At 37.5% G+C, this 18,439-nt stretch overlaps 1 protein-coding gene and 1 pseudogene across 2 annotated transcripts in view; both read left to right on the top strand.

The window, feature by feature from the left end:
• Positions 1-3,745, top strand: part of LOC101716930 (zinc finger protein 699) — a 72,634-nt gene extending 68,889 nt beyond the window's left edge. For both annotated transcript variants that reach the window (XM_087202015.1, XM_087202014.1), the window contains exon 5: positions 265-3,745. In XM_087202015.1, the coding sequence (XP_087058141.1) occupies positions 265-272 (8 nt within the window). In that variant the 3' untranslated portion in view covers positions 273-3,745. The remainder of the gene's footprint in view (positions 1-264) is intronic.
• Positions 3,746-11,729: 7,984 nt separating this feature from the next.
• LOC147821133 (olfactory receptor 7G2-like) lies at positions 11,730-15,817 on the top strand (annotated as a pseudogene).
• The last annotated feature ends 2,622 nt before the right edge of the window (positions 15,818-18,439 follow it).

Genomic DNA, 18,439 nt, shown 5'->3' with positions numbered 1-18,439 from the left:
TAATTTGAAGGGGATTGATGTCAATATGTCTTTTACATTAATGAACTTTTAAAATGAAAGCAGTCACCATACATTTTGATCACATCTCATATATGACATTGTATCACATTGGAAAGAGTTGACAGCAGAGTCATGGGGACATATTTCTCATTAACATAAGTGTGAGCTTTTTGGTTTCTTCCCCAGAATTAAACTACTTAAAACATCTAGCCTCATTTCTAAGTTATCAACTAAGGGATTTCATGTTCCCTGTTTGCTTTCAAGATGAATAATGCTGAACATCGTACCTGAATATTGAAGATGGATGATCATCACACATGAATATTGAAGATGGATGATGTGTCCTCAGGAGAAGCAGAGAGACTAAACGTGTGAGTGAGATACTGGACATAAAGTGTCATCTATGGGAGGAGGTTCAAGTGCTACTTTCTCATCAGAGCAGGAAGGTATTGTGATGCTTTCACTGGCTAACTTTATATCCCTTGGGTGCTCAATATCCAAATGTTCTTATTATACTATCTTTTGCTATGATTGTAATCCCAGAAAGAGTTCCCCTTAAAGCCCAGGGCTATAGAGATGAAGGATTAGGATGGATCATTTTCTGAACCTTGAGCCCCAGTGAGCCCCATCAGTCATGGACTTTGCCTGAACAAAACACGAAACACTTCCCTAATAGGGTGCAGCATTACTCTTTATTCACAAATTAAAATTGATAATTCATCATCTACTTCATGATATCTGGAAGCCTGGCCCATATATTAAATGTGAAAATATAGTCTGAACATATCCACATCAACAATGTAATTGTATAAGTGAACTAAATATTAGAAAAATATAACATTCTGGGGTATCTTTCCTTGTAAAGCATTAAGTTCACTGAAACTTATTTTTTGTTCTTTATAATTAGCACAGAAAATCTGAATATGCTTTTTATGATCCCTACAGTCAAAAATTCTGTTATGAATTTGGTAAACACTCGATATTTTGTCACAATAGCGATCTTCACCTGAGGATACTTTGAACTAAATGTCTCTTCACTTTTAATTCAAATATTGATTCCATTACCACATCCCTACAAGGCAGCAGAGTGCAGATGTGCCTAACACTCAGCACATGTGGTCAGACTTCAACCGTTAGTTCATCAGTGGAGATGCTGCTCGATGTTAGTGTTCCTTATACCATCTTTTACATTTAAGGGCTTCAAAAATTGCATAATTTATCATCTTAATTAATGACATGTTTTGTTTCTACATGACTTTAGAAGGCATTATTTGAAGTTTATGACAAGATGCCCTGATATTGTCTTTTAAAATTTTTATTAGTACCTATTTGCAGTACATAATGTTTATATTCCTTGTGTGAAGTTGGTATGTGTACATAACTCATCTTAATTCCCTTTTTATCCTCTTTTATTCCCTTTCTCAACCTTTCTCCTTTGAGAAAGGTCTGTCTCCCTACCTCCTGTTATCTTTTATTTTGTTCTTTATTTATAATTTAAGTTTCTTGTATAAGAGAAACCATGGGCTATTTAAACTTGTGTGTCTGATTTTTTTCACTTAACATTATGATCTCAAGGGCTGGGGATTTAGCTCAGTGGCACGACACCTCCCTTGCAAGCACAAGGTCCTGAGTTTGATGCCTAGTACCAAAAATAAAAAAGCAAAACATAATCTCAAGATGCATTCACTTTCCTACAAATGACTCATTCGTCTTTCTTGATGGCTGTCTTTCTTCATCATCTTAATCCAATTCAATTTAACATTAAAAATAATAGATGCAGAGCACAAAAATCAGTAGGCATATAAAATAAAGTAAAGTTTTTCATGTAATGTAAGGAAACTACAATAGTATAAAAAGATAAGTGTCCACAGGTAGCAAAGAAGAAAGTCAAACAAAACATGCTGAGTGAACAGAATACAAGAGGCCCTATGATTCATAATCAAGAAAATAGTTTCTTTTTTCAAGTAAGGAGGACTCAGTGTCTTGGGAGGAAACTGGTTCCCAGGGCAAAGACAGAATTTTTTCATTTGAGAAATATTGGTGAAATCAAAAAGTGGGCATGTCCTGTTCTGATAAATATGAATTTCAAATACCATAAGTTTGATAAAACACAATAATGAAGAACTTGACCAAGCTCATGGTGTCTCATAGGATGGTTATTTACTATTTTCCATATCATTAAGCAGAAGTATATTGTCAGTAAACAATATACTATAGATTAAGTTATAATATATCTGGTTGACCAAACCGGCATTCCAAAATATTCTGAAGGATATTCTAGAAAGAGGTATGACCACAATTCCATGAACATCAATAGGAAAAATCCATCAGAAATGGCAAGCAATTAAACAAAATGGAAAGATGGGGAACCAATAACAGGAAAAAAATATGACAAGTTCAACCAATATATGTCAGTTATAACCACCAATATAAATAGTCTCAATTCATTAATCAAAAGAAACAGACTGGCAGAGTGAATGAAGAAACAAGTTTCAACAATATGCTTGTTACAAGAAACACATTTACCTCAAAAAGAAATTCACAGACTGAAAGTCAAAGGTTGAAAAATAATAGTCCATGTGACGAGAAATCATAAAAAAGGGATAGGTATTCCGTTTGCAGACAAAGTGAACTTCAAGCCAGGACTGATCAAGACAGACAAAGAAGGTCATGACGTGCTTGTTAAGGGACTACACCAAGAGGAAGAGATAACAATCATAAATATATATGCACCAAACGCTGGTACATTAAACTATACAAACAAATATTAATAGATATGAAAAATCAAATAAGAACTAACACCACTGTAATGAGAGACCTCAATAACCCTCTGTCAAAAATATACAGGTCAACTAGACAAAAATCAACAAAGAAATATGAGAACTGAACAAACTCTTGAACAAGTGGATTTAGTAGCTATCTACAGAGCATTCTATCCAACAATGTCAGAATACACATTCTTAGCTGCACATGGGATGTTCTCCAAAATAGACCACATACTAGCTCATAGAACATGTTTAAGTAAATGCAAAGGAATTGAAATTATCCCATACTACCATGGCTATAGTATAATCAAATTGGAAATCAGTGGCAAAAGAAACCACAAAAACTATATAAATACATGGAAATTAAATAACACTCTCCTGAAAAGCCAATTGGTTGAAAATGAAATTAAAGAAGAAATTAGGCAAAATATCCAATTAAATTACAATGCCAATACAGCATATTGGAACTTATGACATACAATGAAAGCTGTACTATGAGTTAAATTTATCTTGATGAACTCTACCACACCAGGAAAACAGATCAAGCTCAAATAAACAACCTAATGTTGAACCTCAAACATCTAGAAAAAGAAGAACAAGTCAAGCCAAAAGCTCACACAACACAATAAATTATATAGATCAGAGAAATAATTAATGCAATTGAAAGTAAGAAAACAATACAAAGAAAAAATGAATGGGATATTTTGTTCTTTCAAAGATCAAATAAATTGGCAAACTGTTAGCCAACCTTATCAAAACTGGAAAGAAAAGACTCAAATGCATACAATTAAGAATTAAAGACTTAGCCTGTTGGAGAGAAAGGTCCCGGGTCGCCAGGAGCCCCACTCCATGCAGCCCATGCCAAGCACACCAGCAGCAGGGACTAGCCAGAAGATGAGGACCCCTTGCCACTGGCCATGCCCACAATGGTGATCCGCTTAGCACAGGTGCCTGCAGGACACCCCCCCACACCCCCATGCCCCCACCCCCGCCTCTGGCCTCCTAGCTGTAGCACTACCTGGTTCCACACTACAAAGACACAGCCGACACCAGACCATCATACTGGCTAAGTTGGAGGAATCATCAAGTCTGATCAGAACCTGGACTATCTTCAGGGGAAGGGCAGCTGGAACCTGCAGTACAACCTTGCAGAGTTCAACCCTACAGGAGGACAGGGAGCTCAACTTGGGACTTGTCACCAGAAATCTGCCTGAATCCCACAGGTCTGCAACTGGCTTGCTGAGACTTACTGAGTAATATCTGCAAACTGTTGCCCACATTGTCTATTGTGGCAGCAGAGACACACCCTGAAGGAGGCCCTTCATTTTCATTTTTATTTTTTATTTCCAAAATTAGTATTATTGGGTTTTTTGCTCTTTATTTTTCTTACTTTTCAAATTTTTATTTTTCTCTTCTTTTTTTCTTTCTTTTCTCTTTCCTTTGATTCTCTCCTACACTCACTCTCTTACTGTCCCACATTGTTCTTCATCTCCCGTTTTGTTCCTGTTCTGATCCTAATTCAGATTTCTTCTTTATTTTTCTTTTCTTCTCTTTTTGTTTCTCTTGCCTGTGTCCTCTGGCCTCATGACTAACCTTCCCCTATCCTTCTACCTATCTATCCCTCCCTCCACAACTCCTGCTAACTCCCCATCCCGAAGGGTAAAGTTGCTATATTGAAGAGTTTATTCACAATAAACATATGTTGGGTTGGTCCTCAATTTTGATTTAATTCACACAGTTAAAGGTGATAGATTAATAACTACCACAAATCATCATTTTCTAAGTTGTACTTGTTGCTATGGTGTTGCTGATTTTGTCACTTGGGCTAAAGTGTTGTGATTGATCTAGTCAGTGGTCCTTCTTGGTATAATGTAAATGAGACAGCCTCACAGTCGTTGGAGACTCAAAACCTAAAGACCAGCTATATCTGGAAGACACCTCTGAGAAGCAATCATTCCATAAGGGTTCTAAATACAAGCAACAAAGATACTTACAATAAGCAATTTCAAAGTATCAGCCCAGGAATTAAATGAAGGAGAGTACCAAAAACAAAAGTGAGAAGACATTTAAATAAGGCACAAACTCAGACTTCCATCCCACCAAGCGTAAATTCTGGAGGAAATGAGGTGGAAAAGTCTGATAACCACCTGGACACCCTGAACTGATAGCACAGGAAGTAAAAAACCCAGATGAATGAGGCTCTAGAAAAATTCAAAGCAGAAATAATCTCCCAGATAACTACAGAGATAGTGAGCAGAGTGAAAGACATTATTAGAGGCTGTAGAACAGAAGCTAATAAAAAAAATAGATGAGCTCAAAAACATGCTAGAAGGCATGAATGCCCAACACAAACCCTCAACACAAACCCTCAAGTCAAGGACAGCCTGGAGTGAAGTATTTCAAGCCCTAAAAGAAAATAACTTCCAACCTAGACTGTTGTATCCTGCAAAATTATCTTTCACAATTGATGGAGGAAATAAGATACTTCCACGACAAAGAACAACTGAGAAATTACATGAACAACAAACCAGCACTCCAGACAATTAAAAACAATACCTATAAAAAGACAATGAAGGTCACAATTCCATGAGACCCCCAACAGAGGGAAGCCATCAGGACCGGCAAGAAACTAAAGGGAAAGGGGAAAAATAAAAAATAAAAGAGCCAACAACAGTAAAACATCATGACAAGGATGAGTCAATATCTATCAATTATAACCATCAAGGTTAATAGCTTTAATTCACCAATCAAAAGAAATAGACTGGCAGAATGGATTAAGAAGAAAAATCCACCAATATGCTATATACAGGAAACACACCTAACTCAAAAAGAAATTAATAGACTGAAAGTAAAAGGATGGAAAATAGTTCTCCATAAGACAGGAACCTGGAAAAAAGCAGGATAGCAAACTCATTTGCAGACAAAGTAGATTTCAAACCAAAACTAATTAAGAGAGACAAAGATGGTCACTACATCCTTGTGAAGGGAACAATCTAAGAGTAAGAGATGACAATCATAAATATATATGCACCAAATACGAATGCCCCAAACTATACAAAACAAATACTAATGGAAAGGAAAAACCAAATAAGCACTATACAGTTGTAGTAGAGGACCTCAATACCCCACTGTCACAAATAGACAGATCATCTAGACAAAAAATTAACACTGAAATTCTAGAACTGAACCAAGCTATTGAACAAATGGACTTAATAGATGTTTAAAGAGTGTGCCACCCCACAAAATCAGAATATACATTCTTATCAGCTACACATGGGTCATTCTCCAAAATAGACCACATGCTAGCTCATACGTCATGTCTAAGTAAATGTAAAGGAATAGAAGTTACCCCTATATATTGTCAGACCATAGTGCAATAAAATTGGAGATCAATAACTTAAGGAATTGCAAAACTTCCACAAACATGGAAATTGAATAACACCTTCCTGAACAACCAATGTGTCACAGAGGAAATTAAAGAAGAAACTAGACAGTTTCTACAAGTAAATGATAATGCCAGTGCAGCATACAGGAATCTATGGGATAAAATGAAAGCAGTTCTACATGGAAAATTCATAGCAGCAAATGCCCATAATAGGCAAACAGAGAGACCTCAGATGAATAACCTAATGCAGAACCTCAAGCTCCTAGAAAAAGAAGAGCATAGGAAACCCAAAGCTCATACAAGAGAGGAAATTATAAAGATCGAGCAGAAATCAATGCAATGGAGACTAAGAGAATGATACAAAAAAATCAGTCAGTCAATCAAAGAGTTGATTTGTCAAAAGAAAAAATAAAATCAATAAAACTTTAGCCAACTTTATAAGAAAAAGGAGAGAAAAGGCTCAAATTCATACAATGAAGAACAAAAAAGTGAAGTCACAACAGACCCAGAAAAACTCTAGAATATCATCAGTACCTACTTTGAGAACCTGTCCTCTAATAAAATGGAAAACACAGAAGAAATGGACAGATCCCTAGATACATACGAATTGACAAAGTTAAATAAAGAAGATATAAAAATTCTAAACACCCCAATTACAATGAGTGAAAGTGAAAATGTAATAAAAAATTTACCAACAAAGACAAGCCCAGGTCCTGATGGCTTCACTGCTGAATTCTATAAGACATTTAAAGAAGAACTATTGCAATTACTCTTTAAACTCATCAAGGAAATTGAAAGGAAAGCAATACTTCCAAATTCATTCCTGGAAGCAAGTTTTACTTTGATTCCAAAACCAGGGAAAGACCCAACCCAAAAAGAAAACTACAGACCAATCTCCCTAATGAACATAGATGCAAAAATCCTCAACAAGATTCTGGTAAACCGAATACAGAGTGTCATCAAGAAGATCATACACCCTGACCAAGTCTGTTTTATTCCAGGGATTCAAGAATGGTTCAACATATGTAAATCAATAAATGTAACACACTATATTAACAGAGTCAAGGAAAAAAACCACATGATCATCTCAGTAGATCCAGAAAAATCATTGGACAAAATCCAACACCCTTTCGTGATAAAAACCCTACAGAAAATTGGAATAGAAGGTCTTTATCTCAATCTGATTAAGGCCATCTACCAAAAACCAACAGCCAACATCATACTAAATGGAAAAAATTGAAAACCTTCATGCTAAAATCAGGAATAAGACAAGGATGACCAGTATCACCACTCCTGTTAAATATAGTTCTGGAAACATTAGACATAGCAATTAGATAAGAGAAAGAAATAAAAGGAATAAATATAGGAAAGGAAGAAGTGAAACTGTCATTATTTGCTGATGATATGATACTTTACATAGAAGACCCAAAAAACTCAGCCAAAATATTTCTAGACTTAATTGACAGATTCAGTAGAGTAGCTGGATACAAGGTCAACACTCAAAAAACAATAGCCTTCTTACACACAAATAACAGACTGACTGAGAGAGAAATTAGGGAAAAATTCATTTTACAATAGCATCCAAAAATGACATATTTAGGAATCAATCTAACAAAGGAAGCAAAAGACCTATACACGGAAAAGTAGAGTACTCTGAAAAAAAGAGATCAAAGAAGATATAAGATAATGGAAAGACATCCCTTGCTCCCAAGTAGGAAGAACAAATATAGTGAAAATGGCCATACTTCCAAAACTGCTATATAGATTTAATGCAATGCCAATTGAAATTCCAACAGTATATTTCACAGAACTAGAGAAAACAATTCAAAAATTCATTTGAAACCAGAAGAGACCTAGAATAGCAAAAGCAATTCGAGGCAAAAGAGACATGGCTAGGGGTATCAAAATCCCCAACTTGAAACTATACTATAAAACTACTGTGATAAAAACAGCATGGTACTGGCAAAGAAACAGACCCAAAGATCAGTGGAATAGATTAGAAGATGCAGAAACAACTCCAGACATACTCGGTCACCTCATCTTTGACAAAGGAGCCAACCACCTTCATTGGAGGAAAGATAGCCTATTTAATAAATGGTGTTGGAAAAACTGGATTTCAACCTGTCAGAAATTAAAACTAGACCCATACCTATCACTGTGCACTAAACTAAGATAGAAGTGGATTAAAGATCTAAATATTAAGTCAGAAACACTAAACTTACCGGAAGATAAGTTAGGTAGAACTCTTGATGACATTGGCATAGGAAAAGACTTTATGAACAAATCTTCAGTAGCATGGGAGCCAGCACAAAGAATCAACAACTGGGGTCTTGTATTAAAAAGCTTCTGCACTGCAAGAGAAACTACCACCAGAGCTAAGAGACAACCTACAATGTGGGAAGAAATATTTAGCAGCTGTAACTCAGACAAAGGTCTACTATCAAGAATATATAAAGAACTGAAAAAAAAATCAGACCTCCCAAAGTCAAAGACCCAATTCAAAAATGGGCAACCGAAATGAACAGACATTTCTCAGACAAAGAAGTAAAAACAGCAAGTAAATTTATGAAAAAAGGTTCAACATCACTGGTCATTCGAGAGATGCAGATGAAAACAACACTGAGATTCCACCTCACCCCAGAAAGAACGGCTGCTATCAAGAAACCAACCAATAACAAATGCTGATGGGGGTGTGGAGAGAAAGGAACCCTTCTCCATTGTTGGTGGGAGTGCAGACTGGTGCAACCACTATGGAAATCAGCATGGAGATACCTAAAAGAACTAGGACTACAAGTCCCATTTGACCCAGCTCTTCCCCTACTGCAAATCTTCCCCAAAGAATTAAAAGCATCATACCACAGCAATATATGTGCACCTATGTTTATAGCGGCACAATTTGTAATAGCTAAAGCTTGGAAACAGCCCAAATGCCCATCGACTGAAAAGTGGATAAAGAAGATGTGGTTTTTTAATAAAATGGAGTACTAATCAGCCATAAAGAATGAGAAACTAGAGACATTTATAGCTAAATGGATGCATATTGAGGCCATACTCTTAAGTGAAATAAATAGGACACACATGTGTAAATACCAAACAGTTTCTCTAGTGTGAGAAATTGAAAGTGTAAATAAGGATGAAAATGATTAAAATGAATAATTGATAATTTGAAATAAGAAAAGGTCCAAGGGTTTGGGGATGGTGGAGGGGAAAGGGGAAAGGGAAGAAGGGAAAGAAAAAAATTATGAGAAAAAAAAATGGAATCCAACTCTGTGTAGATAGGGAAGGGTGGAGGGGGTGAAGGGTCACAGGTAATGGGAGAAAAAATAAGAACTAAGATGCATCATGTTCAGGTACAAACACCCAATGATAACTGTAAATGTATTTTATACTTAAAATGTACCAATAAATATATATATTTAAAAAATAAAAAAGTACAAATACTGTGGAAATCTGTGTGGAGACTTCTCAAAAATCTAAAACCATTAGACCAGTTATGAGCTATGTCTCTCCTGCATATCTTCCCAAAAGAACGAAAGTCATCCTATTACAGTGATATCTGCATCCCCTTGTTTCCAGTAGGAAGCCACACGATAGCTCAGTCATACAAGCGTCCTATATGCCCATCAACAGATGCATTGATAAAAAAAGTTGTATATACACAATGGAGTATTATTCAGCCATAAAGAAGAAATTTATTTCATGTGTAGAAAAATCAATGGACTTTGAGTCCATAATGATAAGTGAAATAAGTCAGACACAGAAGGTTATTTCATGGCTTCTCTAATATGAGAAGCCCAATATATAAATGATATAAAGATGAAAATAAAAGATAGATGATATGCAACCAGGAGGTAGACTTTGTGAAGACTTAAGAGGATATGGCTATGGGGAAGATGGGAGGGAGGGAAGGGCAATAGGAATTAGAACAAATCAAGGTGTGATACGTGTATATGTACAAATTTCCCACGATGATAGTATTTATTATGCATCACAAACATAGTGAAAATCTGAAACAAGTGAATTACAGTAAAAGATAAAGTGAAAGAACCATGGGAGAAACAGGAAGGTAGACTCTGCAGAGACGGTGCAGGGATTTGGCAAAGAAGTAAGAGGAGGGATTTGGGAAGGGATAGGAGAGGCAAAGGTGAGAGGAGAGGCAAAGTGCTGAAAGGATGATGGACACTAACTCTCCAAGAAGAAAGCACTGCGTATCTCCGCATATTCTGATAAAAGGTTAAGAAAGGAGCTACAGGAAAAAATAAAATTCAGTGACCCCTGAACCACTGTCATTCAATATACAGTAGATTACAATCTCTGGTACTACATTCACAGGCTAAAAATGATGTTTCAAAAATGTAAAACACAAGAATATGTTTGGGTGTCTGCAATTTTGGCATACCTGTCTTACCTGTGTTTATACTTACGTACGTAGGTGTGGTAAACTACATTCTTTGTGACTAAAATGCTCTGTCAAAATATATGGCTGTAGCTAGAAAGAGCAGTGGGGATTTGCTGGAGAAATTCCATGTTTGACGTGTGCAAGGCACACGAGACAGAAGTGAGCAGAAATTCAGGAGATCCCTGGGTGGAATAGCTGTGGCTTCTGGGGTCAGAAAATCAGCCATCCTGAGTTTCCGACTTCTGCAGGGTTGATCTTTCAGGACTATTTTGTCAGGACTATTTTGGTCTAATGAGGAGCTTTGGATATTGAGTCCTGAGGGACAGAGGCTGCCGGTGAACATTTCCCTGAGAAGTTGTGCTTAGTCCAGAAGAACAGCTGGATCACCTCCCACCGAGGATCCACTTGTTCTGAATTCATTAATTTAGTCCGTGTGACCACCCTTTTCAAGACAGGCCTTCTGTATTCCACATTCAGGTGAGATGCTGAGCGTCATTCTTAGTGCAGGCCACAGGTAAGCAGAGTTCTTTAGTTAATGATGTGGACCTGCTGGCAAGAGTTTTGTCACAATTCCATTCGGCATGGGTAGTGAGGAGGATGCCTGAATAAGGCAATGAGAAACTGGTCCCACAAGAGCCTCGCAGATGACCATCACCTTCTTGACCCATGTCTTTCTCACATTCACCAATTTCTGTCATTCTGCCAGGCATCTGTTTCTCTTCACAGCAGCGGTGACCATTTTCCTCCTGCACAGAAATCTTCCTGTTCTCAAACATGTTGCCTCTCAAATAATATTCTGACATTTACTTGAATTCTTTGGGTGAACATGGGGAGGTTTTTATTCATGTATACGTTTTCTACAGCTTTTCTAACAAAGTACGACAGACTTGGTGGCTTAATAATAAGAATTTTATTCTCTTGCCATTGTGGAGGCTAGAATATGAAAGACCAGAGTGTGGATGCGGTTAGATCTTCCTAAGTGACGTTGGCTCCTAGCTGGCTGCCTTCCTTCTGTGTCTTCTGCAGCCTTCCCTCTCTTGATTTCTGTGTCCTAATTTCCTCTTCACGTAAGGACGCCCAACACACTGGATTAGGGCTTACTCCTGAGCCCACATTCTAATTTAGTTATCTTTTCAAAGAACCATTTTCATTTGCATTCACATTATACACTGTTGGGAGTTAAATTTTCACATATGAATTTGGAAGGAGACACAATTTCGTCCCTAACAATCAGTTCATCTCTTCTTCCTTTTGCTGGTTTTTGATCCATCATTGTACAGAGATCATTACCCTAGGGTTGTGAGGAATCTGGAGGAGGGGTGGAGATGTAGAGAGGATCACCCAGCAGCTTCCCAGTTGCCATGTTTCTCTTCCTAAAACTACCAAATGTTGCAAATAGGAGCTGTGGGGATAGTGTAATTAACAACAGAAACAATCACACATGTCAACACCTCACATATTTCCAGAACTAAGAAATGGTGATCTTTGGCTATATTTCTTTCAAGTCTTTTAAAATGAAGTAATAATAGAACAGGCATACAAAATTTACCACCCTGATGTTCCTCTCGAGTCTCCCCTTCCCTTCCTAAAGTCATGCCAACTTGAACGTTGTTCTGTACCCCATGAGTGATCCTATTTTGTATGTGTAGTAATAAATAAAATGCAGCAAACATAACATCCATCAATTAAGCATGGAAACATAGACTCTGTGGTGATAATATAGTTGAATACTCTGGTAGTTAAGACTCATGAAGCAGGACTAAATACATCAATGTTAATAAAAAATGGATTGCCAAAAATGTCAATTATAAATGGCACACTCAGGACAGTCCAGTTTACATAAACTTTTCTAAGGCAATATAATGAAGACTTTATTATTTGGAAAAATACTTCTAAATATAATAGAAATTGTAGGAGAATAATGTACATTACAACAGTGTAGTAATTTACCTGGGGAGTAAAAAATTTAAAGTTTGAGCAAGTACACTAAATGAGAGGCTTCACATATGCCTTTACTATTTCTTGCAATAAACCACCTAAAATGTATATGGTAAGAAAGGTAAATTGTTTGTATGTATTGAATGTAAACTGGGTAGCCAGCCTGCATTATTTACTTTTATTATGCATGCATGATCTATAATGATACTATTCATACCTGTGCAGGTTCAAAAATGCTTAACATTTTCTCATAAGGTAGATTTTTCCTTCTAATATTTCCCTAGTTTAGGAAGTCATAATTGTGGGGACTCGTGGTTCTCATTAATTTAATATTTAATAATTATTCTTCAACAGATTTATATATGCAGGCCAAATGAATATTGGTATTTTTGATGTTATTTTTCTTCCTTTTCTAAATAACCAAGACTATTAGTGGTAGTTTCAGCACTAAAACCATTCTGTGTCACTATTTGCATTCATCAGACTAGCGACTTTCTTTCTTTCTGCTTGACTCAACTGCCTCACCTCATAACTTCTTTCTGAGAGGTGAAAAATGTCATGTGCCATTGCTCATGGGAGCCATATGCACACACACATTGTTACACGCACACACACACACACACACACGCTGCAAAGCTCAATATGTCAGTTCCACCCCACACTTGTTGGCTGTTTTTGCTCTGATCCTTTCTCCTCACTGAAACAGTCCCATGAAATTTTTCTTTCCAAATTTATTGAGGTCTAATTGGATTAACTAAAATATCTATATTTAAGATATGTGATGTGGTGGTTAGAGAAATACAAGTTGTAAAGTGATAATCCTGTTATAGCTAAGTGACACATACGCTAGGCAGTTTCTATTAAGCAAATGTAGATGTCTAGGCTTCTCTTCCTGCTGAAGATTGCTCCTCATCACAACGCAAGTTTGGGAGCTTGAATTAAGTGTCAGTCTAATATGACACAAAATGATAAGAGCTGCCCCTCTCTTCCTCAGGAGATGAATATCGTTGTTCTTCAGAGACACAACTGTTTAAAAGCCTGATTTTTAAAGTCTGTATTATCTTGTAAATCTCTATCTTTGTTTTTTTTCTGGGGTTGAAACTGACTTTGTGCTTGCCAGGTAGGCACAGTGCCATGCAGCTAAATCCCTGGCTCTGTTATTGGAACAACAAACAACAGTTTTATTGCCATCAGTTTTAATAAGAGCCTCTGAATTTCCTCATTCTTTAATTTAGCTGTGTTTGGTGTTCATTAATTCAATTAATGACCTGTTCTCATGTAATTAAAGGAAGAAATTCCCAGAGGATTAGACAGAATAAGTCACTCACATTGTTACTCAGCTGCTCTTGCAGTTAATTGCTAATGCACATTGGTTTTATTCATTTCCAATGGAGTCTTACGGCTTCAAATACATAGGCAAGATTTTCTCATCCTTGTTCACAGCCACCTGATGTATATCCTCCACTGATTACAATTAGCTTAATGAGTGGAAATAGGCATACCTAAATATTAATGGAATGGTTGGGATTATGCATGGGAAGAAAATATTAAAATAATACAGTAAGGGAAAATCATGAGACATTCAAGATCATTTAGGAATTCTAATGCTGCCTGGTCTAGAGACATTAACAAAGACTTTTTCAGAAAGTCAACTCATCAGTCAGCCCATCAGATCTCTGAATGAGTTTTTCTTAACAATTAACTGCATAATTTGTGCCCATGACTTGTTCTCATAGGTACACAAAACTGACAGCATGAACTACATCTGTATTTTGACAAAGCCTTCAAGTGATTCTGAAGCATACCAATATGGAGACAATGGCTCAGAAGATGCATGTGATAAGTTGAGTCTTTACATTTTTGTTTGAGCGTGAAATTATTCTGAGGGACATCTATGTCACATTGTGTCTTACAGTCTCAGCAAATGATACTAAGTGTGAAAAAGTATTAGTGCTCAAGAATGAGATTAGAAGTTACAAGATATGTGAGTCAAGAGGAATGGGAGAATATAAGCAAAGATTTGAATATTCATGTAGCTCAACATAAATAAGAAAATTTTTCTTTGTTAAAAATTTGTTTTTCAAACTTTAGAAGAATCAATTTCCCTTGCAGTGTTTGCTAAAACAGAGAGTGCTGATCCTTATCCTCACATTTTGTCAAAAGCAAGTCCAGAGCAGATCCAAAATTTTTTACACCTATCATGCTTCCAGACACTCCATTTTGTTTGTATAGGAAGTTTGCTTTATTTAGTTTTCACCTTATGTTTTCCATCAGATTCATCAGGAGCATGCAAGCTGCAAATCAAACAGCTGTTTCAGAATTTTTTCTCCTGGGACTGACAGATGATCCAGAAGTGCTGTTCCTCACCTTTTACCTATTCCTGTTCATGTACCTGTGCTCGGGAATCTGCTCATCATCCTGGCAGTCAGCTCTGACTCCCACCTACACACCCCCATGTACTTTTTCCTCTCCAGCCTGTCCTTTAGTGACATCTGTTTAGTCACATGCACCATCCCAAAGATGCTGGTGAACATCCAAACACAAGATCAGAGCATCTCCTACACAGGCTGCCTCTCCCAGGTCTGCTCTGTCTTAGTTTTTGGTGGTTTAGAAAGCTGTCTCCTTGCAGTGATGGCATATGACTGCTATGTGGCCATTTGTCACCCTCTGAGGTACACGGTCATCATGAACCCGCGATTCTGTGTCCTGCTGGTTTTCCTCTCCCTGTTTATTAGCACTGTGCACTCCCTGCTCCACACTCTGATGGCACTGAGGCTGTCCTTCTGCACAGACCTGGAGATCCCACACTTCTTCTGTGAACTTGCTCAGGTCATCAAGCTCGCCTGTTCTGATACCCTCAGCAATAACATGCTAGTGTATTTGGTGGGTGACCTATTTACTGGTGTTCCTTTCTCTGGAATCATTTTCTCTTATGTTCGCATTGCGTCCTCTGTTTTGAGGATGTCATCAAGAGAAAAGTATAAAGCCTTTTCCACCTGTGGGTCTCATCTCTCTGTTGTTTCACTGTTCTATGGGACAGGTGTGGGGGTGTACATCAGCTCTGTAGTTACAGATTCACCGAGGAAGACTGCAGTGGCTTCGGTGATGTATTCTGTGGCCACTCAGATGCTGAACCCCTTTATATATGCTCTGAGGAACAGGGACATAAAGAAAGGCTTGAGTAGACTCAATGGTATTTTCCCTTCTTTTCTGTCATATATTATTTGTTTTAAATTCAGGTTTCCAGAGCAAGTCAAAGTAACAGGATTTGGGGGGGAGTCAGAAAGCCTGATCCTTTTGTTTCCATACCACAATTTTCTGCCATGATCACATAACATAATGATCAGGTGGATTTGAACTTGGTTTGCAACCTGATGTTGCTTTATGTTTCATTCTGTAAATTGCCACATGATTTTAATTCTTTAAACACAGTATCTTTTGCTTCTTTATTTTATTTTTAGCCTATCTTTTCCACACATTCATCAAAGACATGAAATTCCAAAACCAGGCAGTTTCAGAATTTATTCTTGTGGCACTGAGAGAGATACACAACTGGAGCCCCTCATCTGCATTCTGTTCCTAGTTACCTGCCTGGTCACCATCCTGGGAAACCTGCTCATTATCCTGGCTGTCAGCTCTGACTCCCACCTCCACACCCCCATGTACTTCTTCCTCTCCACCCTGTCCTTCACTGATGTCTGTACAAACACCACCATGATTCCAAAGATGCTGGCGAACACCCAAGCACAGGATTAGAGCGTCACCTACACAGGCTGCCTCACTCAGATCACCTTTGCATTGACTTTAGGAGGTGTAGAAAGTTGCCTTCTTGCAGTGATGGTCTATGACTGCTATGTGGCCATTTGTCAGCCCCTAAGGTACCAGGACATCCTGACCCCTGACCTCTGTGTCCTGATGGTTCTTTTCTCCCTGCTCCTTAGTAATGTACATGGTCTTCTCCATAGTCTGATGGCACCGCAGGTGTGCTTCACAAACATGGAAGTCCCTTACTTCTTTTGTGAACTTGCTCAGGTCATCAAGCTCACCTGTTCTGATAACTTTATAAACACCCTTCTGATATATTAAGCAGGAAGCATATTTTTTGCTTTCCCATTGTTGGAATTATTTTCTCTTATACTAAAATTGTCTTCTCTATTTTGAGAATATCATCAATGGGGGCAGTTATAAGGCTTTTTCCACCTGTGGGTCTCATCTCTCTCTTGTTTCTTTATCCTGTGGGACAGGGTTTGGTTTGTATTTTAGTTCTGCCCTAACTAAGTCTTCCATTAAGAATGCAGTGGCTTCAGTGATTTTGATACCTCAAATGACAAACTCCTTTATACTTTGAGGAACAAAGAAATGAAGACAGCTCTGAGGGACCTCATTACTGGGAAGCCTCTTATATGCTTGTGTCATTGTCTTTGAGCTAGGGTTTCTAGAATGTCAAGACGTGACAAGAATACAGGTGACCCAGAAAACCCACCAAGCTTTTCTCACCCAGCTTTTCTAAAACTACCGCGTAATAATATGTCTGGGTAAATTTGAATTTGTACTTCAGGCTTCTTTTTGATTCATCCAATTCTATGATGTTTGACAGATGAATTCAATCTCTAAATACTATTTTGTTGCTCTGATGGTTTAGAAGAAACATGTGAATTGGGACATCATTTTTAGCAAATATTTAGGATCAGCTTCAGGGAAAGGAATTTTGGAGCAAATGGCTAGAGCAGGTTTAGGAACAAGGAAGGATGTGTTAATATCTGGAGAGGAGTGTCTGCATGATTCCACAGATAGAGCCATGTATATTTCATTGGATATGAAGCTATTGAACTAAACTGTTGTCCGTGATTATCTAACTGGTGAGAGTTTCCCCAGATATTATACCCTTCTGAACTCATATAAACATTTCTTTTACTCTGCTTCATTATTTATTTAGTTTAACTAATTAGATTATATAAAGATTTGAGGTGTTTTTGAGATATTTTCAATTTTGAATGGCAACATACCTGCAAGAAGTTCTCATAGAAATAATCTTTACACTAGTATTCTTGGGCCACAAAGAGAGTTATTTTTTATTTTATGTAAAAATAAAATGTCATAGCAAAATAAAAGAATAGCAATAGTTAGTATACTGTACATTATTATCTTCAAAGTAGTTACTCAGAATACAAGACATTCACAAAAAGACTCTTACATGAGTGAAAAGCGTCTCCAGCTAGGGCTTCACTGAGTTGTTCATGAGGTAGCTTCTTTTTAGCACTGTTTTTCTAACAGTTCCTGGCTGCTCTAGTTGCTATCTGAAATGTTCCCAAATGCCTATGTGTTAAAAACTTGTTCCCCAGTTTCTGATGCTTGAGTGGTGCTGGTACATGTAACAGATGGAGCCAACTAGGAGGAAGTTAGGTCCTGAGGCCATACCCCAGAAGGAGATAGTGGGGAGCAAAACCATCCCTCCTCTCTCCCCAGCTGCCATGAACTGAACACCATTGGTCCTCATCAAAACTTGATCCTCCTCAAAATACTGTCCAACATCACTGTCTCAAATGCAATTAGACCAGCCACCCATGAAGAGGTCATAACAAAATAAAGTCTTCTCTCTTTAAGTTGATTACCTCCACTACTTTTTAAAGTAATGCAAAGATGACAATCATACCAGGTGGCTGCAGGTCATCCCAGCATCATGTCCAACAAGATCTCTCAAGCAGAAAGCCATGTGCCCTCTGCTTGGTCCACTAATAGGAGATCCCTCTATGGATAAGCTAGAAGACACTTCTGTATTGAGTTGAATGGTGGGCCTGGCCTGAAAATGATACTTCCTCATCCTTATTCTTCTCATGATTATGTATATTCATGATAAGAGGGTCCATGTTACTGACTTTGAGCTATACTACAAAGCAATAGTCTTTAAAAATGTCATGATACTATAACAAAACAAATACATAGATCAAAGCA

Source organism: Heterocephalus glaber, unplaced genomic scaffold (assembly GCF_053883595.1).
Source record: "Heterocephalus glaber isolate CG9 unplaced genomic scaffold, H.glaber_assembly_v1.0 deba00001761, whole genome shotgun sequence".
NCBI classification, from domain to species: Eukaryota; Metazoa; Chordata; class Mammalia; order Rodentia; family Bathyergidae; genus Heterocephalus; species Heterocephalus glaber.
This window is presented reverse-complemented; position numbering and strand designations above follow the sequence as displayed.